We start from the raw sequence: 27,855 nt of genomic DNA, 5'->3' as shown, positions 1-27,855 counted from the left end.
TTATACATGCATTGTGCTTGTTTATTCCCAAATTTAGTTCACTGATGAAATCAAGTAATATACGAACATGTACCTCCTTTTAGGACCAAGGTGAGAGATTTAGATATAGTTTTCAAAGTAAATCAACAGGTACTTTTAGAAGTTAAGAATTTGCTCGACAAATTTATTTTACAATACACTCTATAACTGCCCTTTTTCCAGTTTTATAGAAAAAGAATAGATGTTCCAGCCACCATTTGCTGAACTGAAGACCAAGATCTTCCCCTGAAAAATATATGTTTTGATCATACTAAATTTCTTAGCTCCTTTAAAACAAGTAACTTTTCTGTCTTGGTAGCAGCAAAATAGAGGTCTAGCAGCTTAATATAACCCATTGCTTTGAATAAACCAGTGATTTTATCACAAAACGCTGTCCTCAAAAGAAAGGAGCGGCAAGCAGGCATTAATGCAAAACATGGAATGATTGGAGTGAATTTATGGCACTTAATAAAAGATTGCCTTGTTTCTGCAAATTTCCATAGAAATGTGGTTATTTGTTCTGTCCAACTATAGGTTCAGAAAAATAAAAGTTGGAAGATTTCTTGCATGAACACAAGTTTATATAACCGTCAGAAATTATTAGTGCCCCAAACAAGTGCATCTTTTAAAAATAAATGAACTGTGCTAAGCAACTATTAATATAGAATATATACACATATATTCCCTTTAAACATCTACAGCTGCAAGAGTTCATTCACGTATTCAGTAGCTCTCAGACTTCAGGCGTCCTCCATCTCCTTCACTTACAAAGCGTTTCCTTCCCCTAAAATAAAATACAGATATCATTTCAACAACTCCACTATTCTTTTACTTGGCTAAAGAGTTATCTATCAATCTGGGAAAATTATACATTAAGTAAACATCTGATCAAGTGTATATCAGCTACATACAGACTTTAATTACCAGGTTTTCTGATTGTAAGATTAAGATTGGTGAGTGGAAATAAATAGCTAAGGCCATCATTAAGCTATGAAGAAACTTTCAGGCATGGGCATCTCTAAACAGAGATCTAGAAGAAGCACTTTTCTTCATAATCAAATGAAAAGCAAAATAGTTTTAATAAATAAAAATTGAATTTACCATTAATTTAATTACAGAATATTTCAAATATTCTGTAAAAATATTTAGCAAAAATATGGCTAAGCTCAAGAGAATCTGGCAATACGTCTAAGTAATGCAAAAAATGAATACATTTAAACACAAATGTAAAAAATTTAGTATCCTTAATGGTTTGAATAAGTGAGACTTTAGCTATCTGTACCTTGTGCCTAGCTGCAACCTAGCAGTGCAGATAAAGTACTAATCCAAATAAAAGCAAAATATGAAAAATTCAATATGGGAAAATAAGACTCTATTTTGTAAGAAATGCAGGTTTTTGCTATATGTCATTGAACAAATAGTGCAACAGTAATAAAAGTTTTGTACAGTGCTTATAATTTGGCATGCTGCTGGTGTTTTAGCAACAGTATGCCATTAGATAGTCTTAATAAAGACATCAACAACATCTCATTAGGTAGTCTTATAAATGGTTTTATAGTTTTAAGTAACATAGTTTTGGACACAAAAATTGACCATTACCAACAAAACATGGACAAGTCTACATTATAGACATATAAATACTAGCTTTAAAGGGGTTATTCAAATTTCTGAGGAATTCACATGAATAACTGAATAAGAACCTTATGCAATTTACTTGTTATTAGTTATTTCTGAAAAACATGAACATAAATATACACACAAAGACACATATACTTAAATGTTTACCTGGAAGGACAGAGATCCCTTAATGGTTTTGAAATTATTCCAGCACTAAAGCATTCCTCTACAAATCGCTCAAGTACAGAATATGAATGTGGAACATCAAGATTAATGTCTGGGATTTCATGATAAACACGTTCATAACCCTGCAACATCAATATTAGGTGGAAATATTTAGGATTTATCTCAGACCGATTCTGTATAAAGAGTCAATCTTCATATTACCTTTAAATTTTCACTTCAATAAATAAATAAAGCTCTAAAACAGAGCATTTTCAGATAAACAGGTCAAGTAGCAAATAATGGCAAAGATCTCTGCCCAATCAAAATAAACTTAGATGTTCTAACATTGATCTTCTGCAAAGCAATTTCCATTAATTTTTTTAATGTATCCTTTCAAATTATGTAACAAAACCAACATTTTGTGTTACCTTAATTTAGAACAGAGCTATTAATGTCACTTGGTGAATACAAATAAGTGCAATCTATCAAACATTAATATTAAAATATTAATGGGAAATACTTGAGAATGTATAATGCACATTTACTCTTTTCATTTGGTCCATAGTGATGACAGCAGATCTCCAGAGGGATTTCAACAAACTAAGCATCATTTTAAAATTTGTTTCTCCAGTTGATTCCAAAACCATCACAACTGCCTAAAATGTAAACTCAAAGTTAATTTTTAATTACAATGGTTAAAAAAAATACCTATTTTTAAATTTCTGCACTACAGAATGGGCCCTAGCTATTGCATCAGGGTCAAAACGAGGCTAGAGTCCAAGAGGCTGGTGCTATCCAATCACACTTCATTATTCAGGTTCACTTTTGGCAAAAAAAATTGCTTCACGTATATAAAATATATGCATATATGAAATGTTTATAAACATTTAAAATATATAAGAGAATTCAGGCAAGATTCCTCTTGTGTCATATTCACAAGTCCACTGAGAATATGCCAACATTACTGGCACCTGCCCTCCATTTCAGGTAGTAGGTCTTTCCACCTTACTTGCAGATACCAAAGGCTAAATCTAGGATATTCAGCATTCTTAGAGTTTGAGGTTTTTCATTACATATGAATGAGCTTGGAGGATCGATTACTGCAGAAAGGAACTTATTTAAAATGTATTGTTTATCAAAATAAGCTCTTAAAATAGTATTACGCAGCCCAGGTTACTTACAAGCAGCAGCTTGACAATCATTACAGATAGTATAATTATTTAAACTACCTATAAGTAGTCGTAATCTTTCCTTATGTTTGTATTTTTTGATTACTAAATAATTAAATTTCCGGTGCCAATTTTTATGTTTTATTCCTGCCTTACTTCATATACAAGTTCATGGTGAAAATGGGGTACTTCTAACTCTTGAAGACAACGTTCCGCTTCAGAAACATCTCCGGAAAGAAGGTACTCCTTCAACAGCATATCAATCTATTGAATTAAAAAGATAACACTATATTAGGCTAAAAAAACCTAAGGTTGTTCTGAAACCTTATAAGGATGTAAATCTACATTTCCATTTCATATGCAAAAGATAAAAAAACTAGAATCATAAAATGCAAACAGCACAGAATAATATTTACACATTTATTATACGCATACCTTCACAGTCTAAAATAAAATTATAACTGCATGCAGGTTTCTTTGAATTTCTCATTCCCAACTTGCAAACAAATAAATATATAGGGCATACTAATAAAAATCAGATCCCACAGTCACCATGTTTTATTAATATTATTTTATTAATATATTCGAAGAAAATATTATTTGAACATTAGGAATGTTCAAAAGTCATGCATCAAATGAACAAGCAAGTGTTTAGAAGAAAATAACAACCAATTCAAACATTTAATGTATTTTTATGTGATAAATTGTGTATATATAGATCATGATAGGAAGTCATAAAAAATCCATGCTTGTTAGTGTTTTATTCTTTTAAAAATGTCAGTATGCCGAGGTGCTAGAAGTGCAAATTACAAGGATCATTTTCTAGTCTAAATTACAATTTTTATATAAGTTATCAACATACTTTGTATAAATGCATGCATATAATTATATCAAATATAAAATTTAAATTATTAATCAAATTTGCATAGCTGCCCATCTCACAAGACCTGACTTTAAGTGGTGTACAATAATTACCGTAAATAACAATAAATATATATAATTAACAAATATAGTCAACATTAAATATATAGTATGTATATGCCACACATTTCTAATATAAAGCCTGTTTTCAGCAGTGTATAAACAAATTGCATAGTTTCAGCGGTTCCTCAGCTCAAGGAAGGGAATGCTATCCATTCTTAAGTACAAGTTTTGACTTACATATAATGTAAAGTTAAAGATAGACTGAGAATGGAACTTGTTCTTCATGGGGGACTGCCTGTATGTTTCACAGGGCTGGGTTTTTTTCCCTCTATTGTCAGATCTGACTGATGTAGGAACCAATAAGGTACAAACACACTGTGCTAATTCCTTGATTGATTGTACCATTAAAAATATAAGATTACTTCATGCAACATCACAAATACATGCTGTGTTCTTTCCCTACCACCCAATTCACAGCAAGCAGTGCAGAACTATTGCTGCTTCCTCTGCTTACTGTTTTTCTTCTTAAAGCTGCAGAAACAGTAAAATGTAACAAAGAAAACAAAGAAATATAAAATGTCTATAACAATTCTGCAACTGATTTTCTTAATAACAATTACCACATATCTATAGCCAGTTAATACACTTCAAACAAAATTTGAAGTTCAGTGTACTATGGGTTTTGTGGTAATGCAAATTAATAAGAGAAAAGGAAAAACATTCAATAGATCTTCCCATAGAACCATGCAAGAAAAATGCTTCAACTGCTGTCTGATTTGTCTCTGGGCAGCAGGACCAAGTTACTGAGTAAATATAGAAAAAGTACTGTATAAGTTCCAACCTCTAAGAAAACAGAGAAGTGGATCAATTAACTACTATCTTTTTTGCTTTTTAATACTTCCTTTGAATGAGGCAGCAGGAAGAACTGCACAAAGTAATGTTGCCTAAAGAATTAGTGGACAAATGAGAAGTTGTAGGAGACATTTGTCCACTTGCTTTCTTTATCTGAATGGTCAGGTAAGAATTTTGGCAAGGAGCAGAGAAGAATGAAATGCTTAAAAATGTATTGCTTGAGGCCAGAATTATGTTAAATCCATGATTAAATACGGAACCAATTACAAACCATTGGGTGTTAATTACCTCTTTAACAAGATGTTTCACAGACTGCTGCCCACCACCTGAGCCCCATACATTGTCTATGCGTTTTCCCCCTTTACTCATGCTCAGCAGTACAGTAGCTCGATCCAGAGCAGCCCTATAAAAGAAATGGATTATAATTGAGTTTCTGAATATGCAGAGCAAACAATTGTAAATAAATGTAATCACAATTTTATCTGAAAAACTTAAATTACCAATTCGGTCAGACACAGAATTAAAGTATAGTTTAGCAATCTTCTCAGTATCACACATTGCTGCAACATGGCAAGGAGTTATTAAGAAAGGACTTTTTTTCATCTTTTAAATTAGGTATAATTTGCCTTCCAAAATATCATTGTCTCTTCTCAGAGTTCAAACATGGACATCATATGAGAATTTTCCCCAACTTTATTTTCAGAACAACAATCCTTTTTAGGTAAGATACAATTAAAAGTAATAGCTGGTTCCAAGTTCATGTCCAATGAATTCTAGTTCAAGTAAGGATTTGAACCCGAATCTTTCCACTACCATTCAACATCCTAACCACCACAAACTCCAAGTTCTTTAAGTGAAAACCAATCTGTTTTGGCTTCTTTGAGAAAACATAATTAAAGCCAAACCTGACTAGTTTGTGGTACAAGTTTGAACAGCTTAGATTGGGTTTTGAAGTAATGAAAATTAAAATAAAATATCTCTGTATTCTTTAATCAAGATAAAAATAAAAATATTTAACATAGTGCATGATATGTCTGAACCAGGCTAGAACTTTATTTTATACTCTGAATTTTCTGTTCTCATTTGACAATTTCATATTAATATATCTTACACCACATTTTTGCAGTAATTTTCATACAAATCTAATAAATCTAAATGGATTTTAAAATCCATTATCATTATCCCCATTAAGTTCATGCCTTCCCTGTATCTTGTCCTTTTAGCTATCGCTGTTTGGAATACTTACTTTGTTGCAAAATCACAAAAATAATCACTACCTTTTTTTTCCTTGTAATTAACATTATAAAGCATTTAAAAACTAGTGTATGTAATGCATGACTGAAATATGAAAGGCAGACCACTTACCGAGCCTGAACACAATCCACAGTACCCTTGTAACCATCTATGTAAGTATTGCATAATATTCCATCTCCAACTGATCTTGCAATAAACTGACCCACCAACTACCAAGAAAAAGGAACAATTTTTTCAGATCAAAGGTTTTTTTTGTTTTTTTTTATTTATTTGATTTATATGCCGCCCTTCTCCGGAGACTCAGGGCGGCTTACAATGCGTTAAGCAAAGTTGAGACAAATACTGTACCAAAGAGTATACCCATAAAATTTGGGGGGGGGGGGGTTGGGGGTTGGTTCTAATAAACAGAGACCCGTTTTCTTTGTTGGGCATATGCAGCAGCATAGGCAAAGATAGCTTACATCTCTCACACAAGGCAAACCCTCCATTTTCAGCATTATCCTCTCAAAACAAAAAGTAAATATATACATTTTAAGTAAATTACTTTCTGTATTTAAGACTAGGTAAAATATCTAACTAAGCCACTATGAGGTTTTGTTTGGTTAGAGCTTAACAGGTTGTCTGAAACCAGATACTATAATTTGTAAACCATCATCTATTTTATACACATGCTTGCATACCACTTCAATCACTGCAATTAATCAACTGTGACTTAGTCAATATACGATAGTGTTAAACAAGTCACATCTTAACAGAGACACAAGATGAATAATAACTGTATGTTAGTAGAGTCATAAATAAATGTAAATACCCTTCCACCTCTCCATCTACAATTTAGGGACAGTAGAGACTGATGATGAAAATGTTCTTAATACAAACCATATGACTGCTAATAAAGATGTATATAAAATATATAAAAGGTGTATATAAAATGTTGCTTAACATACATTTGGAAATGTTTGGGCTAGAAGAAAAAAGCTATGTTTATTTTTACTTGCACTTCTTAACTCCAGATCATATTCCAACATAGATTTTCCCTCCAATTCAATTGTATAGGACAAAACAGAAGGAAATATGTGTACAAGGAATTCAGTATAAAACAAGAGCCAGGTTGCCAAATGAAAACATTTTCATTTCAAATTAACTCATACACTTTTTATCTTAAAAGTATCATAAGCACTTCACTTAGGAAACGTTTGCAAGTAAATATAGCAAATTCCATTTCATTCTGTTACAAGTAATTTTTCTAATGGTTTTTTTTATAAAAAAAGTGGTATGCATATATTTACAATATTTAAAATATGGTTCTGAGTGGTTAGAATGTAAATTGTCAGTTTGGTAGTGCAAGCTAACACATCTTCAACCTAAATATACTGAGACAAAGAGATACTGTAAATAGCAAGAGTATTCAAATGCAGGTGGTCTATATAAGAATGAAATGAATATTCAATATAATTTATATCACAAAATACAAATTTGAGATACAATCCATGCTCTTACACTAGAGTTTACCTTCTGAAATTGGGCAGATTTGGTTGATCCATCCATTTCAGAAACCAAACCTTTAGTTGAAGAAGATTCTACTGTTCATATTTACATCTAAAATACTTTTGTTTCAAGTAGCAATGTAGATTAGGATTGAAGCAGCTGTTAAAAACAGATGTACTAAACCAACCTGTGGAGCTCTAGGAGTGTCCAGTACCAATTCTGGTAAGTCTTTTAAAAGCCTGTCAAATGACTTTTCCACATCATGTTTGGAAATAACTGTTCCACATAAGTCAGCAAGAAGTTTTGAAGTCATTTCTCTGTGACTAGCCTTTCCCTCCAATGCCAATGACACAGCCAAAACTGGAACACTATATTTCATTTCACCAAGATTGAGGTCTTTCAGCATTTCCTAGAAGAGTAGAAATAAACTGTCATTTTATTTTTGGGTGTATTTGAATATTCTATATAATAAACACAAGGGAATAAATTGGTTCATGAGACTACCTCTTTGTGAGGTAGTCCATTTTGTGCAGAAAAACTTTTGGTGAGTCAATTTATTTGGTGGACAGAAAATATTTTTTCTTCAAAATAGAATGTTTTACAGGGGAACAAACAGAAGGTGATTTAAACTAAAAACATGGCACTTTTAAGTTCAGAACACTTTGGGATACTCAGAATGGCACTGGTCCATATCTAGTAATACATAATAGGTTAATTGTCCTGAACTTGAAGTGGACTTGAAGTGCAACTTCAGGTATAAACTATTTCAAATCTAATAGCAACAACAAACATATTCAACTGGATGGCTATATTCTAAAGTATAACGGATTGGAAACACCATGACAAAACTCTTTTAAAATTTTTATATACAGTAAAATTTAAGTGATTAAGAGACTCCATTCTTTAGAGACATTCCAAACTTCATTGAACATCATCTGCCTTTGAAAAGTAATTAGACATACCGCCACTTCATTAGTATCACCGTGTTCAAAATATTCTTGAATTATTGGAGTTAGTGTTTTTTCACATGCTTTTTCATCCAAAGGTAGAACTACAGTTTCATACACACAGTTATCCTATGTCAAACAAAGACAAAATACTTTACTAAACAAAGATATTTGGATATTAAGAATATTTATTTTGCTACTACTTAACGGTTTATGCCACTACTTTGCTTCTCTTCTACCATAATCTCTTATGGCAAATTAACAAAATGTACAGTTAAAGTTCTGAAGGTAGACTACCAAATATATCTAAACATTATCACAATTCTGGGGCCAGAAAAAAAGCTTTTAAAAACTTCAATATGCTGAATATCTCTCCAGCTACATATACAAATTTTAAAACAATGGTACTTAATTATTATGGAGTCAAGGATTTGTACAAACCTTTTAAATGTGTTTGGGCATTGCACACAGCCTTGCTTAGCTGATCTCAAAAATCAAACAGGCTTCAACAGAATATTACTCCAATATAAGATAACCAACAAATATCAGGGCTATAAATTAAACTGGGAAGTCAAAGAAACATCCTGGGACAAGGGAATGGAAAAATATTTTCACATGTTTGCCCCAAAACTATAGTTAGTCCTCAACTTATGACCACAATTGAATCTGTAATTTTAGTCGTAAGTCATTGTAGTTAAGCAAAACACCCACAACTGCCTTGCTCAGCAAACAATCCCAGCTCTCCCTGTTGCAATCATTAAGCAACTGAGCAGGTCAGGGATGTCTTTGGAGGACCAGCGCCCACCAGCATACAGGAACATGACTCAGGCCATAAGGCCTCAGCCAACTAGGCACAGCAACATGTTGGCTTCATCCCTGCCCTCTACTCCCAAAATGCCCGGCCTTATTCCTGCTCCATAAAACATGGGTCTACTTACCTTCCCTTTCCTGCAGGTGCTGATAGGTGTGGCCAGCTAATGTGAGGCTCAGCTAGAAAGATAGTGAAGGCAATCTTCCTCAAGGTTAGAGAAGCAATTTTTCTCAAGGTTGGCTCGGAACAGGAGTTAGGGGAGGAGGCCCATGTACTGCTGGGCCTACACAGCTGAGGCCTTCCAGGCATGGGAAGTAAAGGAAAAGGGAGGCTTCTCAAGAGCAGTGGGAGGGGAAGGAGGAGGCGTGTGCACCACTGGGCCTTCCAGGAGCGGTGGAGCAGGGAAAAGACCATACTTCTAAGCAGCACCAGTGGGGAGGGAGAAGGCTCACACTTTGCTGGGCCTTAACAACTGAAGCCTTCCAGCTTGAGTCAGTTATGCCCAGCACATCCGTGGATCTAGTCAGATTTCTGCACATCAACCAAAGCCTCACGGGCAATAGTGGAAAAGAATGGAGTTGCAGCAGTCCCATACACATTAAGGGTGGGCACACTGCAGGCCTAGGTCATAAGTCCATTCGTCTAGCATCATTATAATTTTTAGTAGTCAATAAACAAATGGTCGTAAGTGGAGGACTACATGTACAGGGATATTTCTATGAAGTCACCAGGAGGAGAGCTGACTCAAAAACGACTTCACATTTTAAAAGTTGATACACATTTAAAAGGGATAAGGAAGGGAGCATAGTCAAAGCATAAAGTAAAAAATACAATATATTCTTATTCCTGCACATTCCAAAAATCTCTCTCAAATCAATTCTGAAGCCCTGCACAGCCAGTTATACATATAATAATCACAGAAGAGCTCTGCATAAGCATAAATTAGTAGTCACATAATAGGGAAGTAGATTATATGGACTCATTCTGAACAATCAAGGAACAAACTAAGCATTTTTTTACCTGATCATCATCATAGTTGGGATCTTTAATATCCACTTCCTCCAAATCATATACTTGCCCTGGTGTTCCCCAAACACCTTTGCCTCCTGCACCACCTGGCCAAAGGGATGGGGTGAATTTAAGACCAAATGTAAAAACCATATTATAATGATGAATATAGCAATTTTCTTATTACCTCACTCTAATATCTTAAGTGAAAGTCTAATATCTTTATATATACATACACACATACACACATGCATACATACATACTTCAGTGTTTTGGACAAGATGACATGCCACATTTTAATACATTAAATATGCTTGTTTTAAATCACAATTTCATTTAAATTAACTGTTATCAATATTTGTCAATATTAAAACGAGGAATCTTAACTTTTTTTCAAAGAATTCTAAGGCAAATATTAAATTTAAGAGTTCTAGATTTTCAAATCTCTTTGCTGCTCATCTTCTTATTACTTAAAATAAATAAAAGCAACAAAGGACAAACATGAAGAAAAAAGCAAAGTAAAAACCACCCTCTTATTGCTATTTGCTAAAAAAAAAAAACCAAAAGAGCACTCACCCTTCTTTGGTAGGCCCCTTCCCTTTCCAGAACGAGACCGCCTATCCAGATATTTTCCCTTTGGACTTGTTGGCACAACGACTCCACTTTTCAGGGCTTCACCAGTATCACTCACTGAGTCACCTCTTCCAGAGTCTCTAGAGGAATTTTTTCTCAATCTTCTCTTTGCTCTGGCATTGATTTTAGCTTCATTAATTGATGTTGCAGGGATCCAGTTGCCATTGATTTCAACTTTTATTTCATCAGGTCCAACATTTTCCTCCTCACCAGAAAAAGGAGTATCACTAAGATTATCCACTTCTAAAAAAAGAAACACACATTAGCTGTCAACAAACTATTCCTTTGAAAAGAACACAAACCTGAAAACACATACTAATGTTCTAGGGAGTACATTATAGTCATAATGCAGCATACAATTCAGCACAATATATTTAAAATGATCTATGTTGCAAATTTAAATTTTCTTGATGGTTTTATGTTACAGCTGAAACAAATTAAATACTTGGACCATTACTTCTGTGTAGATGAGGCATGACTTGAACATGGAGGACATTAACATCAATATTTTGCCACAGACAAATTGCTTCCTCATCAAACTATCGATCACAGATCCCCTTGATCCATGCAATAGCAATAGACTTATATACCACTTCACCGTGCTTTACAGCCCTCTCTAAGCAGTTTACAGAGTCAGCATATTGTCCCCAACAATCTGGGGTCCTCATTTTACTGACCCTGGAAGGATGGAAGGCTGTTTCAATAATAGAGGACTAGTTAGAATGGTCCACTGATAGATCCCAATTGCTCTGGGTCTATTAGTTGAGTTCTTCAAAAATTTAGTGGGCAATTATGCTTAATTGTGTTTGGTGTGTGTGTGTGTGTGCTTTTCAAATAGCTTGTTCCAAATTTTAAACAAAGCAATTGCTTTGAATTTAAAATGTGAGATTTCATACATGAAATATTTTGCATTCTAAAAATTTTAGACATTCCTACTGCATACATTATCTACTATTTTCAGGTATAAATCATATATTATGTTAGGGAGCTCATCAAAATATCTTTTTCTTGACTTCCGGTTTGGCGTCGCGGCGAGACAGTCAGGGAATTAGCGGGCTCTCATGAGCCCTGCGAAAACCCCGGCTGACGAACAGCCGCCGACCAGAACTGTCCTGCAAGGATGGGGAAGAAAGAGAGGCACTTCGGACGACCAAGAGGAACAGGCAAGTTCCTCGAAAGTTGGAGGGAACTCTCTGTGACTTGGCGGCAGGAGGCGGCAGCCATGGCAGCTGCCACGAAGCTGGGACAACCGGATCAAGTAATGAGCAGGAGGAAAGTGGAATGGAACGGAGTTTTTCGAAGCCGGGTGAGTGACAGCCAACCCAGGCTTGTAATAACATCAAGGGAAACATCTTTTAACTACAAGACCCCTAGCGATAAAATAGCGGCTAAGGAACATGGGGGCAAAGAAGATTTTGAAATGTAACTTTAAAGAGACAAAGACCCGACAGAAAATTGACTTTTGAGTAAAACTAATTGGAAACGTTAAACATTGAGACATGGTCAAAGGATTGGAAAGAGTTTAAATTTGGACTGGACTTTAAAAAAGATTTGTACTTTTAAAACCAAAAAGAAAAAGAGAAGCCAAGTAAGACTGTTATGTAACAAACAAAATGGATACTTGTTAAACAATTGGAAATTGTGGATTGCAGAGAGACACCTTCTGGAGTAAAAAGGAACATTGCAATTTGGTTTTTTGTTTTGGAAAATCGTGAACTTTACAGATAACAACCGTGAGAATTTGTGGAGGTGGCTTGACTTTGGGGGGGAAAAAAAGAAAAGGGGAACTACAACGGAACTCTTATAATTGGGATAACATCAATTTAAAAAGAATAAAATGATGCAGGAATTAGAGAAGAAACAAATTGATGTATTTGACTTGGAATGGAAATAAGAAAAATAACTAAAATGAAAAATGGAAGATAAAATTTGAGGACATTGAAGCTGAAATGAAGTATACGCAAGCAGACAAGAAAATGAAGAAACAAGACACAACGGCTGGAAATAAAGAAGACAAAGACGTGATTAAATATGAATAAGTAATGTACATGTGGATAGTAATAATAAAAAGGAGGTTTTTAGAGACGATATTGTGAATAACAAAAGTTATAAAGATGATTACACTGGGATTAACAGTGAAAGAATTCGGAAATATGGAGTAAGATAGAAAAGTCCAGGGCTTTGATTTACAAAATAACTATATTAAGATTAATCATGGTTAATAGAAATATGAGAAGAATATGTTACAGATACTTAAAATTGAAATATGGATGGAAGCTATAATATATGAGAAATAGACTATGTTAAAAGAAAATATATCAATGGACATAATGAATCAATGTTTATTAAGATGATACATGGTATTATTTGAGAATAATTGATGACAATATAAAATGGGATATTGTTTAAATACCTATAACAATTGCAATAATTTGAATATTTTCAATAATTTTAATATTTTAATATTTTCAATGTTTTTGATAATATATCTATCTAAGTATAAAAGAAAAGAAGATTGAAATAATATAGGGCTATGAATTACAAATAAGAATTACTTAAACTGGTTTTTATATAAATGATATGGTTAAAGAGATAGAATTGTGGGAAATGATTGAAACTGTATTGTAGTTTTATTTGAATTAAGAACTATGTTTCAATGTTAAATTGCTATATTAGAGATAGGATCTAAATTTGGTGAAGTAATAAGGAAATAAAGATTTAATTAGCATTATATGAAGTATTAATAAATATGGGGAAGTTTTAGAAAGGGAAATAAGATTTTGAAATATAAACATGTGTGACCTGTATTGTTAATTGTGAGGATTTAGGCTAAGAATTGTGAAATGTATTATGAGTTATTAATTGAACTGAGATTTAAAGTGGGTTAATAGAAGGGTAATTGTTTTGATTAAATAAATAAGAGTAAACTTTTTATAAGATGGTAATAGGGGAGATAGGTGATTTAAGATTAAGTATTGTTAATAGTGAGGATTTAGGGTAAGAATTGTGAAATGTACTATGAGTTATTAATTGAATTAAGATTTAAGGGGGGTTAATAGAAGGGTAATTGTTTTGATTAAGTAAATTTTGAGTAAATCTTTTTAAGACGGTATTAGTTGAGACAGGTAATTTAAGATTAAAAAATAAGTATTATGGCAAAATAGAATATATAAAATCTTGTTAAAGATGATAAAAAATTGTTTAAATTAATGACCAGATCAGAGCTCTGTTCCAAAAAGATGTAATTTGTGTGTTGAGAAAAATAAAAATAAAAAAACTTTTTGCAAAAAAAAATGTCTTTTATTTCTTGAAATGCTTGGAGAGGGTTTTTTTTGGATGGTTGTGAGCTTCTCATAGACAGCTGGCATGTCATTGTGGAAAAAAATGTTAGATCAAAAAATCCTATAGAAAATGTGTCCGGTCGATATTATATGGAGAACTTAATTAAAGTTAGAGACAATTCCTAGATTACAATTTTATATATGTATTTGTATCACATTCAAAATATGAGGTCCTCTTTATATAGTGTTAATATTCAGTTTTATAGGATTCCTTATATTAAAATGGATTTCTAGTAGGAGGGACAGGATTTATTATAGTTTACAATTTCATTTTATGACTCATATTGTATTGACTACTGTTCCTATTATTTATAATCTATATAAAGTTTAAGAGCAATTTTCATGTTTTTAAATGTTAAAATATGTTGTTACAATCAATTAATGAAATGTTGAAAAGCTTTAATTTCTTTGTACTTATGAATCCCTTTTTTACTTTTCCTACTCTTTCCCCCTTTTTTATGGTTTTCCTTTCCTGAATATATATTTTTTCTTAAAATGTACAATAAAATATATTCATAAATAGATACTTGTATAAAAGGTGACTATAATATTTTCTGCTTTTTAACTGTGCTTTCTTTTAGCTTCTTACCTGTTGTTGTATTGATGATGTCTGTCTGTTCATTTTCTACTTCCATAGTTGTTCAACAGTATTTCAACTACACTAAATATAAATGAAATTTTTATCTTTTTGTTTCTGACCTAGTTAAGAGAAAGAGGAATTAAGACAATTTTAGCACAATTACGTCAGTTTTAGGAACTTGTGAAAATCCTGTACAGGTAGTCATCAATTGGGGCTGAAAAAGTAACGTTTTCAATCCTCATATTTACAGCCTTCACAGGTCTATAAACAAAAAGCTTAAGTAAGATCACAAGCAGTCACAGTTTCACTTAGCGACTGCTTTGCCTAACGACCAATCCCAATTGGCTGGTCCCAATTATGATTGTTAATGAGAACTATATTCTCTGACAAAGTGACAAAAGCTACTTAGTGAATATTAAATTAAGATAACTGTAGTGTTATTTAACAGTGAGTTAGCAAGATGAATACATTCTCATGATTTAAAAACATTTCATTTGACTACTTGTTATCCGTTTAAAACTTGGATTGGTAATATATTTTTATTTCACCAATTGAGTAACCTTTTAACAAACCAATATAATATCTGCACATACTTGTGCACTTCAATACAAGTAAGAGCAATTGTAGGCTCTGCACTTCATATATGTATAGTTTAGCACATATAAGAAAACTCTATGTCCTGAATAGAATCTTATTGCCATTATTTTAATAGAAATTGATTACCAATACTGGTTGCCTAATTTGTCTACATGGGGCTCTTTTGTAGTTCCCAAAACATTATACATAGCATACCATTTTGTTTGTATGCATTATTTTACCCTAAAAGTAGATAATTGGACTTCAGGAATTTCTATTACTCTATGTTCACTTGTCAACTTTGAATCTTATGCTGTATGACATTTTTAACATAATACCTTAAAATAAGTTAGCACCATTGACAAGTTTTATTTCTAATCACATTGAGTTCAGATAGCATGGTAACAATACATATATCAGAGAAAAAGCAGATAACCATCCTAACAGAATTTTAAATTTTACCTGGGAGCCTTTTATTAAGTATTAAGAAATCCCAGTAAAGTTCTCAGTCAATATTTGACCAATATATCTTCTTTCTCCACATTCTTCCCCCACCTTTAACAAGTACATACCATGTATTGCTAAGGGCTCATATTATGACATCAGGTGTCTTACTTCATACCTCACAGCAAGGAGTTTTTCTGCATTACCTCAGCCAATCATGCACAAGTTATACAGGTCGCTGATATATTTTCTTTTTGCTAGAAAAGTTCACTTAGATCTTTCTCAAAAACTCAAGATGTCCACGTAACTGATTAGTTTGCAAAATTAATTCCTTTCCTCTTGATAATGTCTTCCATTACATAAAGTCAGTCTCCTTGAAAGCAAAAGAAAAAAACACAATTAACTAGCAAAATCAGTAACAGAGTAGTGCTTTGTAAATCCAGTATGATTTTTATATACTGTTGAATTTTATCAACTGAATGTATGTTATACAAAGTGTACCATTATTATAGTATTTAAATCAAACTCAGGGTGTGGGACTATTAACCTTTCTTGATAGTAAGATTTTACACCCAAATATAATCACAACAACTTATATAGAAAATAACATCTTGTTCATATTATTTATTTAAATAAGGAATGAACATGCATACACACATCCCGGAAGGAAAAACATCTACTAGCTTAGAGTTGAAAACTGAAAAATAACGTATTTCTAAGATGTGTATACTTGTGACTGATCTTATAAGCACTCATCTAAAAGCCTTGAACTTAAAGGAACTTCTGTGCGGCAAATAAATACAGTGTAGAAGCATACATAGGTTATCCAATAAACCCATAGTTAAACATCACAGCACCTAAAAGAATGGTATATGTATTGATTGGGGAAGGGGGGTTACCATTTTTCACAAATGTTACTTAAATATGGAAAATATGTTATTTTGATTATTAAATCATTTGCATTACCTATACTGATCCAAATGGAGTATTTGCCTCGTTTGTATTAGTCACTGAATTGTTTGACCTGTTGCATATGAAATCCCCTGGGGTCAGCTAAACTGAGGTAACACTGTATTTCGCTATTTGACTTTGGCAGAGAGACAATAATAGTAATTAGTTAAAACTGAAAGGTCAAAAGAAAGGACAACAGTTAAAATTACTTTTTTAATTATTTAATAAATAATCTGACTTTGGTAGAGATTAGAGATAGATGAATATACTGCTAAACAATATGCTTATTTTTCAGAAAGGAACAAATGGTTTTCAAGATGTGACATGATATGGATTCTTAAGAACTTAGCAAAAAAGATTTCTAAGGTGGATATTTTACCTAACCCTTTTTTCTAATCATAACTCAGTTAGTTTAATATTTAAGAGAAAATCTACAACTTTTTGGTAGAAATATAAAATGAAGGGATATTACAAAAGGAATTAGTGATAGATGACTGTAAAAAGAAATTAATTTTTTGATAATTATTTAAATAAAGGTATTGATTTAAGGATTGATTGGGATACAAGTAAAGCCTTTATGGGAGATTTCTTACTTTATTCAATGTAATGGTATTTGAAAAAGAAGTCCCAAGAAAAATTGCAGGCTATTTTGGATGAAATTTTTAAAAAGATAGTTTACAAAAAACATTGGCAAATTCAATTATAGTATATCAGATCAACATTTTACGACAATTACCTATGTTGAATATAAGAAAAATAGACTAAATTGAACTATGCAAAACAGAAGAATTTTGAGTTTGCAAATAAACCAAGGAAATGGTTTGCTTATCAATCGAGAAAGCAAAAAGAATATTGAAAATTCAGGATGCCAACACTGTATTATTGAATAATGCATATATACATAAAAAAATGTATGACTTCTATTTCAATTTGTATAACATATAAGCTATTTCCTGGGAACAGACAGCGGAGTATTTTAAAAATAGAACTTACTTAAATTTTCATAATCTTAGATACCAATTATGAATACCCCTATAACTATTAGGCAGATATTAGAAGCTGTAAAAAAACTAAAATAGGAAAGGCACCAGGAACAAAAGGATTACCATGTTCTTATTTTAAATGTTTTGAAGATCAACTTTTGCAACCATTTTAGACAGTGGTGAATTCTATTTTACAGGGCATTCCAATGCCAGAATTGTGAAGAGAAACCAATATTGCATTATTACCAAAGGAAGGACAAGGTTCAACTTCTGCTAAGAATTATAGATCAATAGGAGAAGTCTGCCACCTGCTAAATACATTTAAAAATAAAGAAGAAAATATAATTGGCTGACATTTTAAAATCAAGTCATATCTGCTGTTAGATCTTTAAATATTAAGAAAACTCTGGCTTACAATATATTTTGAGTTTGCTCTTTTAAAGGTAAAATTAAAAATGGCCCTGCAGGTTTTATCATGCTACTCATGACCGACTTCAGGAGGAAGTGCTCATCTCCATTTCTTAAGCCAAAGAGCCAGCATTGTCTGAGACATTTCTGCGGTCATGTGGCTTACATGACATCACACCACAGCACAAAGCATATGGCACGACACAGAACACTTGTTACCTTCCCATATGCTTATATGTGGTACCTATTCATCTACTTGAATGTGTATTCTTTCAAACTGCTAGGTTGGCATGAGCTGGGACAAGTAATAGGAGCTCATTCCATCTCATGGCACTTGGGTCTCGAACTACAAAATTGTAGACCTTTAATTGTCTAGGACACAGCATCCTAACCACTGAGTCACTGCATATCTTTTGTTTTTTTAAGCATAAACTAAACCATGTTTAACAAAGTTTATTTTTCCATCTACAGTGCATGTAGAATGTATAGTGCATGTAGAATATACAGTCATTCTTTTTAGCAGTAACAAATATAATCAGTCTATAGCTCTGAAAGTGCTGCAAATGTTTAGTATCTTGCCTATTTATTTTATTTACAAACATATGGTATCCTAAGACATATGTTAACATCTTGAGAAACGTTTACAACACTAAGTACTGTGTAAAAATTGAAAAGGGCAGTACTGACTTCTTTGCAATTAATACTGGTGTACGGCCGGTTGTAGTTCTATCCCCGTTTTTATTTCTGATTATCATAGACCAGGGTCAGCAACCCGTGGCTCTGGAGCCACATGTGGCTCTTTCATCCCTCTGCTGCGGCTCCCTGTCGCTCAAAATATGCACCAATGTGCGACATCCGCTGGCACGCGATTTATTGAGCTTTTCAACCTCCAGTAGGACAACCATGGATAAATCCAAGAAAAGAAAAGTTTCAGAAGAAAACGTTTAATTCAACTGCATATGCTAGTTTTGTGGCCGCTCAGGAAATAGTCAGGTATGGGAAGGGTTTTGTGGCTCCCGATGTTTTCTTTTCTGTAGGAAATGGGTCCAAATGGCTCTTTAAGTGTTTAAGATTGCCAACCCCTGTCATAGACTATACCATGGGAAAGGAAGTGAATAAGTTGGATTTCGGCATTCTATGTAATAAACAAGGCAAATTGACTGACCTAGATTTTTCTGATAGCATAGCTTTACTTGAAAACACTAAGACTGACATTGGCACTTGAAGCAAAGGCAAATGGGCTTAAAAATTAGTGAAATCGTGACCAACATGATGCACGTTGGCAATCTTCAAAACACAACTCCAACAACATTAGGAGGACAGGTCTTAAAACTTTGTGGAACAATTTAACTACCTTGGTAGCATCATGGATACAGATGGGGGAAGGAGATGCGAAATGCCAAATAGGTAAAGCAACTGCTGTCTTCTAACAAATGTGCTCAATTGGACCACATCTGTTATAAACACAGCAACCAAAATCAGATTATTTAATGTCATTGTCATACCAACTACCAACTATGTCAGTGAGACCTGGAAATCTACAACAAGAATTATTCATAAGGTATCTTCCAACAGCGTTGTCTCAGAAGGATTCTTCGTATCTCATATCAGGACTATGTCACAAATAAGGAAATTCTACAAAGAAATAATTTCTGAAGACTGAGATAGTGATAGAATGTAGAATGTGCTTTGCTGGACTGGTGATCTGTGTAAGTGAGCAACGTTCAGCAAAGACTGCAATGAATTGGATACCACCAGATGTTCAGAAAAAAAGAGGAAGGCCAAAGAAACCTGGTTCCAAACATTTCAGGAAGATTTGAAAAACATCAACCTTAAATGGAAGAATGCAGAGACTGTAGCTGTGATCAAAAAATTGTGGAATATACTTGTATATTCCCACAGGATATAATAATATTTATTTTATTTATTATTAAATTTATACATGTCACCACCCATCTCGTATCTAACAACTGTTTATACTGAATAGAAAATTAACTTCATTATCAAATAAAAACACAATTCAAATTAAATGTAATACTGTACTTAAAATCATTTTATTACTTGGCATTCAATGTTTTATTCATTTTTTTAATCTAAAAAAATGTCTGTTTAGCTATAACAGCAACTTTGTTTCCTCATATAAGAAAAGCAGCCATTTCTCTCTTTTTTTCAGCACTAGTCAACCTAGAAACTAATCAAGGAGAGAAGCAACTTAGAACTAAGGAGAAATTTCATGACAGTTAGAACAATTAATTAGTGGAACAATTTGCCTCCAGAAGTTATTAATGCTCCAACACTGGAAGTTTTTAAGAAGATGTTGGATAACCATTTGTCTGAAGTGGTGTAGGGTTTCCTGCTTAAGTAGGGTGTTGGACTAGAAGACCTCCAAGGTCCCTTCCAACTCTGTTATTCTATTCTATTCGATGTGGAAAGGAAGATTTGAACAACTTTAAAAACTTACTTTTTCTTGTTTAAAAAGTTCTTGTTTAAAACTTTTTCTTGTAAAAACAATATAATAATCTGAAGTTGGACATTCTAGGGCTGAATTAGCATGTATGAAATAAATACAAAAGGTATCAATTTCTTCTCTGATAAACAGGAGGATCACTGCAGCATGTTGTTGAACACTGATGTTCTATTGTGTCTGAATCTGACTACTGTGATTTGTAATGCAAAGCTAGGCCATTTACAGTACTTCATTTACATGTAATTGAGTCACTATATTCAGACAAGGTGTCATGATCACTAAGTTCAGATTTGTAATTTGAGTTTATGAATGGGCGGCTATATAAATATGATACTTTATTAGGTGGTAGCCTTCCCTAACTTGGGAATCAGTTGATATACGTATTTCAACAGTGGTGGTGTCAGTAATGACCACCCTAGCTGGGGAATTCTGAGTGTTAAAAATCCATTCATCTGAAACATTCCAGGTTGGGGAAGAGTGGCTCAGAATGAAGCTTACCATTCTGAACTAAAATCCGTGACATATGATAAGCTGAGCAATAAACTGATTTTGTTTGTATGTGTCTGTCTTTTAAGTCAGTATTGACTGCTGGAAACTGCCTGGAGTGGCCCTGCAGTTCTGTTGTCAAGATTTTCAAACATAGTTTGCCATGATAGATTCAACATCACCAGTTGGTTTTGTGCTTAAGACAGAACTCGCAGTCTCCCATTTATAGCCTGTGTCTAAACCATTATATCAAACTGGCTCTCAATAAACTGAATAAAAAGGGTTAAATTCTAGAACCTATGCTAAGTAAAACATGGTTTCCTGTGATACATAAACCCAGTAACCATCACTTAACAGTGGAATCTCACAAAACCTATCTCTCCACAGGAACCCCACCATTTATCTTAATTTCAAAGAACGTAATAACTCTTATCAACTTTTCCAGACTAGAAATTCTGAAACACTTAACTTTCACTAAAACAATGTTTTGGGTAACTTTAGATAACAGAACAGTATTGGAAAGCAAAGAAATTTCTGTTCTGTTTGAACAGAAATAATTGGTGCCCTTAAGGAAAAAATGTAGTTGCATTTGATACCTATCCTTAAAGCAACAAATTAATCAAATAAGAAATGAGACACAAACTTGCATAAAGAGTACCTGCTTTTGCCACATACAGCAGTCCTTCCCCCCTCCCTCACCCAATTCAGTTGTATCATTTTCCATAATGACTTCTCTTCCAAAGAAAGAACCAGCCTTGGCAGCTGTCATTGTTACTTCATGTAAATTAAAGCTAAAGTTGTATAACCCAGTAGGCCACAAATGATTTTAACATAGTTTACTGAATAACCACAACTGCTAGGGTTCATCCAAAATGCTAAGCCTTAAATTCAGGTTTACAAATCACAGTAACTTGGTTGAAACAGAAGTCAACAATTACAGTTGACATTACAGTTCAGCAACAGGATCGAGTCAAGCACAACCTACCAAATGTACCTCAAATCTGTTAAATAATTAGAAGCACAACTACCCCCCCTCAAAAAAAAAACCTTTTTCAGGGAAACCTGATTGCCACCCCTAAAGTTGGGGAGTCTCCATAATGTGAAAAGCAAAGATAGAACTGTGAAATCTAAGGCTACTCAGAGACAGGAGGCTGGTCACAGCAATAAAAGAGCTGCAGTTGTTTGGGCAGCAAGTGCTTTAATCTTCATTAAAGGGGCAAAATTCTGTTTCTGCAAGCTGGAGGACTCACCTACCCCATTATTGCCTACTTTTCTTCCTCAGCCCCGTCTCCCTTTCAAAGCAACCGCGGTTAGCAAAGGATGGGTATGCGCTCCACTTTATCTAGGTGGTGATTTTTACTCGGATCTGGGCACTTAAGAGAGCCGGCTATCATCGCGTATTTCGCGCTCTTTTATGGGAGAAGAGCCCCAGCTGCCTCAGGGTTTACTATCAGGATGGTCGTTAGTGTGAAACGGGACCAAGAGCAGGGGAAAGAGACCGAAAGCCGTACGAGACCTGCGATCTCTCTCTCTGATCTCCACCTCAGAAAGGACCAAACAGTGCCAGGAGAGACGGCACAGCAGTTTCCCCCTGAACAGTTCGAGAAGCGGGAGACGGAGAGGGGCGGTTCCGAAATGTGAAAAATAATTAAAAAAAAAAATACTCTCTCACGACTTCAGACATAAAAAAAAGGCGTCCCTTCCCCTCATAGCGCCGCCCAAAAGGCGAGTCCTCCGCTTTTAACGTCACGTCCCCCGAGGACAGCGAAGGAGTCGAATTACCGTAGGCGGCGGCCTCGGAGCTGCTCAGACGGCTACACCTCTTTCCCCCCCTCCCCTTAAGTCGCTCCCGCCGGTGCTCGCTTTCCCTTGGTTTCTGTTTGTTTTTCTTCTGCCCAGCAACACCAACACGAGCGCCCGAATCTGATTGGACAGTTTGGCCCTGGCCGATGCAACCAATGTAAAAGGAGAAAAGCCAGGTGATCCTATAGCGGAGTGCTTAAACAAAAACAAAGGGTGTGTGTGTGTGTGTGTGGAGAAGGAGAGGGTGTGTGTCGCCCTGATAGAAGTTGACGCAACCACCTCAAGTAAAAAAGGAGAGGAGATAATTACTTTGAGATATCAGCGATGGGGTAATTGCAGATAAATGGGTCAAACAGGTTAAGGTTCAAAGGTAAAACATCAAAAGAAAAGATCATTATCAATGCATGTCCTGTAGGGGTAAATTCAACCCGCTTTTTTCTTCTTCAGAAAAACTAACAAACAGCGATAAGGAAGGCTGTGGCTAAATTACTGGTGAATGTATGGCCTCGAAACTGCTTGTCCGCAGTAATTCTTATTCCCATCCCAGGATTTAAGCCCCTAATTTACTTTCTGAATAGATTCCTTAAATTTAATGGGACTTCTCACACACAGGATTATGTCCTTAAAGTAAACTTGCTGGACTTGCTGAACAGCGATAAGCTGCCTGTTTTGAACCTCAGCAGATACATGATAATAAACAGCTGCTCTCCTGCTAGAGTACTTGCACTTTCAAAAAGTATTAGATCACCTTTGCAGTTCATTAATTTATTATTCAGTAACCAAAGTAGGTGCACTTATAAGAAGCCAAGAATGCTGTCAAAAGTGCAGTAAAATGCAAACTTCAAAAAAAACTTCAAAGGAAATCATCTAAAATTTTATTAAAATGTTCCTGGCAGAACAGCATCTCTGAAATGGCTGGCATAAATGTTATTTGGGTTCACTTTTCCATTACACAAGAATGTGCACTTACAGCTTATGATTAACCTCACCCCACCCTTTAAAAAAGACTCTCCCTGACCTTCCAGTTAGCCTGCTTTAGTGTATACTGAGCCTCCCCCTTAATTACATAGTGTAACTTTTGAATAGCTGGCAGCTGTCTTTAGTTAAAAACAGCAATGCTAAAAATTCAGTCAAGTATCACCATTATTGATGCTTTACCAAAAGTCAAACTAAACTTTACTCCCCCAGCATGCCTCTTCTCCTACTAGGAAATAGCTGGAGCAAATCACTTAGAATCTAAAACTGATCTTACATATTGCTCAAAAACACAGTTCAAAACACTTCAACTTCATTTTAGCATCTTTGTCATTGCAGCATCAGAGGAAGTAATCTTTTTTTTATCAGAAAATAATTGCAAAAAAAGGATGAGTGAGTCATGTGTGAATCGAGCAGCCATATAAATTTGGTTAATAAAGATCTTGGTAGCGAATGATGGAAATTATGTTTATTCTACAACAGGGTTCTGCATAAATAAATATCTGTCAAATGATTTGAAAAAAACATTGAAAAGCAAAGCGGAATTCTTTCCAGCTTCATTTTTGCAATTACATATATGGATAATTATTATCACTGTTCCTTTATAATTGCAATAAAAATAAGCTGCATATTCCTAATTCTATTTTTACCAAAAAAATTAAAAATGAGCCATGCTTTTACTTTCTATCAATAAATGAAGTTTTCCTTTCTAAGAGAAATTAGATTGAAGAAATATCCTTGTTATAATTTGGAAGAGCATATTTTAAACCCATCAGCAGTGCCTTAACATTTCATTTCTAATTTCCATGTTTTTCTTAAAAGCACTGCAGAAAAATGCAAAAGACTGTAGGCTATAATTTAGTACAATACATTATATTACAATCATAAGAAGCTAAAATGACAGCTGTTTCTTTAAAAAAACATAAAACCTGTTTGAAGAAACAAAGGACATCTGGTCCATGCTTCTGCTAGCTAATGCTCTATGTGTTGAACTGTAATTCCATTGCTTCACTGTTGTAGTAGTGGTTAAGGCATCAGGCTAGACAGCAAAACACTATGAGTAGAGTGACCTTGGAACAGTCATTTTCTCAGGGTCCTGGGCAGGAAGCAATAGCAAACAACTTCTGAAAAACCTTGCCAAAAAAACCTGCAGGGACTTGTCCAGGCAGTGTCCAAGAATCAGACACAATTCCATGGAGAAAAAAGTAATTCAATATACTTATTATGGTGGTAAGAATAGCAACATGTAAATGTACCGGTGACTGCATTTTTATCCCTGTTAGATAAATCCAGGCTGGAAGAGTTTTTAAGTATGTGGAGGATAAAATTGCTTTTGCTCTAAGTTGGACATTAGCCCAGTAGGTCCAGTTGAGATAGACACATTGTCTTCTAAGATTATTTGGGATCAGTTTGAGTCTGTGAATCTTGAGGAATTCTATGTGCTATGTGCAGGGTTCTACATGCTGTAAGTTCTGCAACATGAAGACTAGATCCCTGCCTTTATCTGTTTTGTGAATGCTGCCAAGCCTATCTATCCTCAATAATTATCAGTTTCACATTTTATAAAAAATTGATTAGCTGGACCCTTTTCAGTTGGAATTCAGATTTCCATAAAAGACTGAAACTACATTAATTGTTCTTATTGATGATCTTTAATAGAAGTAATATAAGGAGAATGCAAGCCTTCTCTCTGTTGGATCTTTGATACCACCAATCATGACTTTCTTCCAGGCTAGTTGAAAGTGGGGGCACTGTTTTTCAGTGCTCGTCCTTTCTGAGGGGTTACTTGCAGTGGAGTAGAAATCACATCGATGAGTAGTGAATTGCAGAGTATTGCAGGCTTAGTCTATCCTACCTGTTTTTAAAATCTACTGTATACAAATCTGCTGGAAGAGGTCATCTCCTGGCACAGAGTGAGCTACAAACAGAACTGTATATCTCCATTCTGATTTGGGCAAGAGATGTGGTGCAGATTCTATCAGGGTCTGGATAAATTAAACAGGCTTAGGCCAAATCTAAGCAAGATAGAGTGGAAACAGTCTATCATCAGGTCTGTATTGCTCTTCCCCAAACAGAACTGTGCAGTTTGGGAGTCTTTTTCAATGCATAGTTCCTGCTATGCATTAGGTGAGGCTTTGGTTAAAAGATCCTCTGCACAAGCTGTGGTTCCCCCCCCCCCCCAATCAGAGGCTTTGCACAGTTATTCGCACCCTTGTCACCTCCTGCCTGGGCTACTGCACATAAGTAGTTATTGAAGACTAGTCAGAAGCCACAACTGTTTAACAAGGGGTTGTTTTCATGTATCATCCTTGCCAAGTGATTAATTGGTTGCTGGATAGTGTCCAGGTACAACTGAAGGTGCTGCTTATTATCTTGAAATCCTTTCAAGATTCAGGATAACTCGGAGATATCTCCTCTCTGTTTCAATCTGTCTGCTCAACAAGATGAGAAAAAGGTGGCTTCCTGAGGATCCATTGCTAAAGGGAATCTAACTGAGCATTCTTGAAGATGAAGCCCCTATATTCAGATATCTGGACCATCACTTTCTTCATTTGCTTCTAAGCCTTGAAAACATGCCTGTTCCAGAGAGGACTAGGGCCAAATGAGTATTATTCTAACCCAGAGGCGTCAAACTCGTGGTGTCACATTGCCACGTGAAATATCGTGACTTTTTTCCCCTTCACTAAAACGGGGTGGGAGCGGCCAACACGTGATGCAGCACATCCCTGTTCTAGCCCAAAGGCTGTGCACTTGATATTTTTCAATAGTTATACTGTATTCTTTTTCCCCCAGTTGTAACCTTATGTTATATGACAACCTGTTCACATTGCCTGTGAGAACTGAAAGGTATAAAAACCCAAATAAATGTATTCACATTCCAACTAGGCAATGATTACCCACATTTACATGTGGTGCAAGTACATCAGGATACGAAATGTAGAAAAAATATATTTAAAAAGCCATATCAAATAGCATTAGTTATTCAAGCTACCTAGAAATATTATTTTCCAGTCAGATAAATAATATGAGCAAAATTATCCAAGGATACTGCTTACGCCCCTTTTTTTTACAGACTCACATACAGATAATTGGAGGCAGTGAGAAAAATCGAAGCCCTATAGAAACTACAAGTAACAGGGTGGGTGTAGGGGGGTGGGGTGGAGAGATTTACAATCCAGGAAAGAAATTCACAATGTTTCGAATGTGGGACTGTCTGTCCCTTTCTAACTTCAGAGGGCCCTAACTGAAAAACCGACTTTAACCTACCTACGGTATCTTCCATAAAACCATACAATCTAGAACTGCTAGTTTTCTGAATGTTTTTGCTGCCTTCTAGCGGTCGCCCTGATTATCTGCAGCCCAGGTATGGAAGCGCTATCTTACTTCCGCAGATTATCATACCTCCAACCTTGGCAAGTCTTAAGATTCGCGTTAAAGAACAGCAGCCAGGCATGCAAAAGTTCGACACCGTATAAAGCAAGCCCGTTACGCAACAGCAGTCACACCCCGTTTCTAATCATCAGAAAATCAACTAGTAGGCTGATCATGAGTATAAAATACGAATAGGATTAATCTGTAAGACTTCTTAGTATAAACGTATTTCTTCGAAGTATGCCCTGCTGCGTTTATAGCAAGGCTTTAAGAAAAACCCCAGCCCTCGACTTTAAGCTGCAATGCTGTGCACGTGCTATAGATCTGAGGCTTATGCACAGTTCCGTAGCGAGATCTATCGAACAGAGTGGAACTCAGTATTGTACGCAGCATCCGGTAGCTGTATCGTAGCCTGCAATCTTTCACAGAGGCTTGAGAAGCAAGGTCTAACCCAATGCAGCGGCACTTACTTCCGAAAACACCGCACGCTGATCAGACTGGTTTCGTGCAACTGAAACACCAGAAAAGTCAACTACTTTCCCTTCCTACAAGTTTCTTCAACCATGGGCGAACAAAACGTGT

The 27,855-nt window shown here is 34.8% G+C and overlaps 1 protein-coding gene across 5 annotated transcripts; it reads right to left on the bottom strand.

Annotated features, from left to right (window-relative positions):
• PDCD4 (programmed cell death 4) lies at nucleotides 1-22,999 on the bottom strand. 5 transcript variants are annotated; one of them, XM_087872885.1, is made up of 13 exons: nucleotides 22,906-22,999; nucleotides 15,957-16,201; nucleotides 14,818-14,927; nucleotides 10,831-11,130; nucleotides 10,266-10,360; nucleotides 8,450-8,563; nucleotides 7,675-7,896; nucleotides 6,111-6,208; nucleotides 5,034-5,148; nucleotides 3,126-3,233; nucleotides 2,346-2,456; nucleotides 1,804-1,943; nucleotides 1-802 (listed from the first exon to the last, which is right to left on the bottom strand). In XM_087872885.1, the coding sequence occupies exons 3-13, from the start codon at nucleotides 14,861-14,863 to the stop codon at nucleotides 742-744; spliced, it is 1,410 nt and encodes a 469-aa protein (XP_087729011.1). In that variant the 5' UTR covers nucleotides 14,864-14,927; nucleotides 15,957-16,201; nucleotides 22,906-22,999; the 3' UTR covers nucleotides 1-741. The 5 variants fall into 5 exon arrangements, with proteins under 5 accessions (XP_087729011.1, XP_060538941.1, XP_087729013.1 ...); XM_060682958.2 differs by having other exon boundaries at nucleotides 16,007-16,201; XM_087872887.1 differs by having other exon boundaries at nucleotides 14,818-14,889; nucleotides 16,007-16,201.
• Between the last annotated feature and the right edge of the window lie 4,856 nt (nucleotides 23,000-27,855).

The sequence above is a fragment of the Pantherophis guttatus genome, chromosome 6, assembly GCF_059756535.1.
Source record: "Pantherophis guttatus breed Tessera chromosome 6, ASM5975653v1, whole genome shotgun sequence".
In the NCBI taxonomy this organism is placed as follows: domain Eukaryota; kingdom Metazoa; phylum Chordata; class Lepidosauria; order Squamata; family Colubridae; genus Pantherophis; species Pantherophis guttatus.
This window is presented reverse-complemented; position numbering and strand designations above follow the sequence as displayed.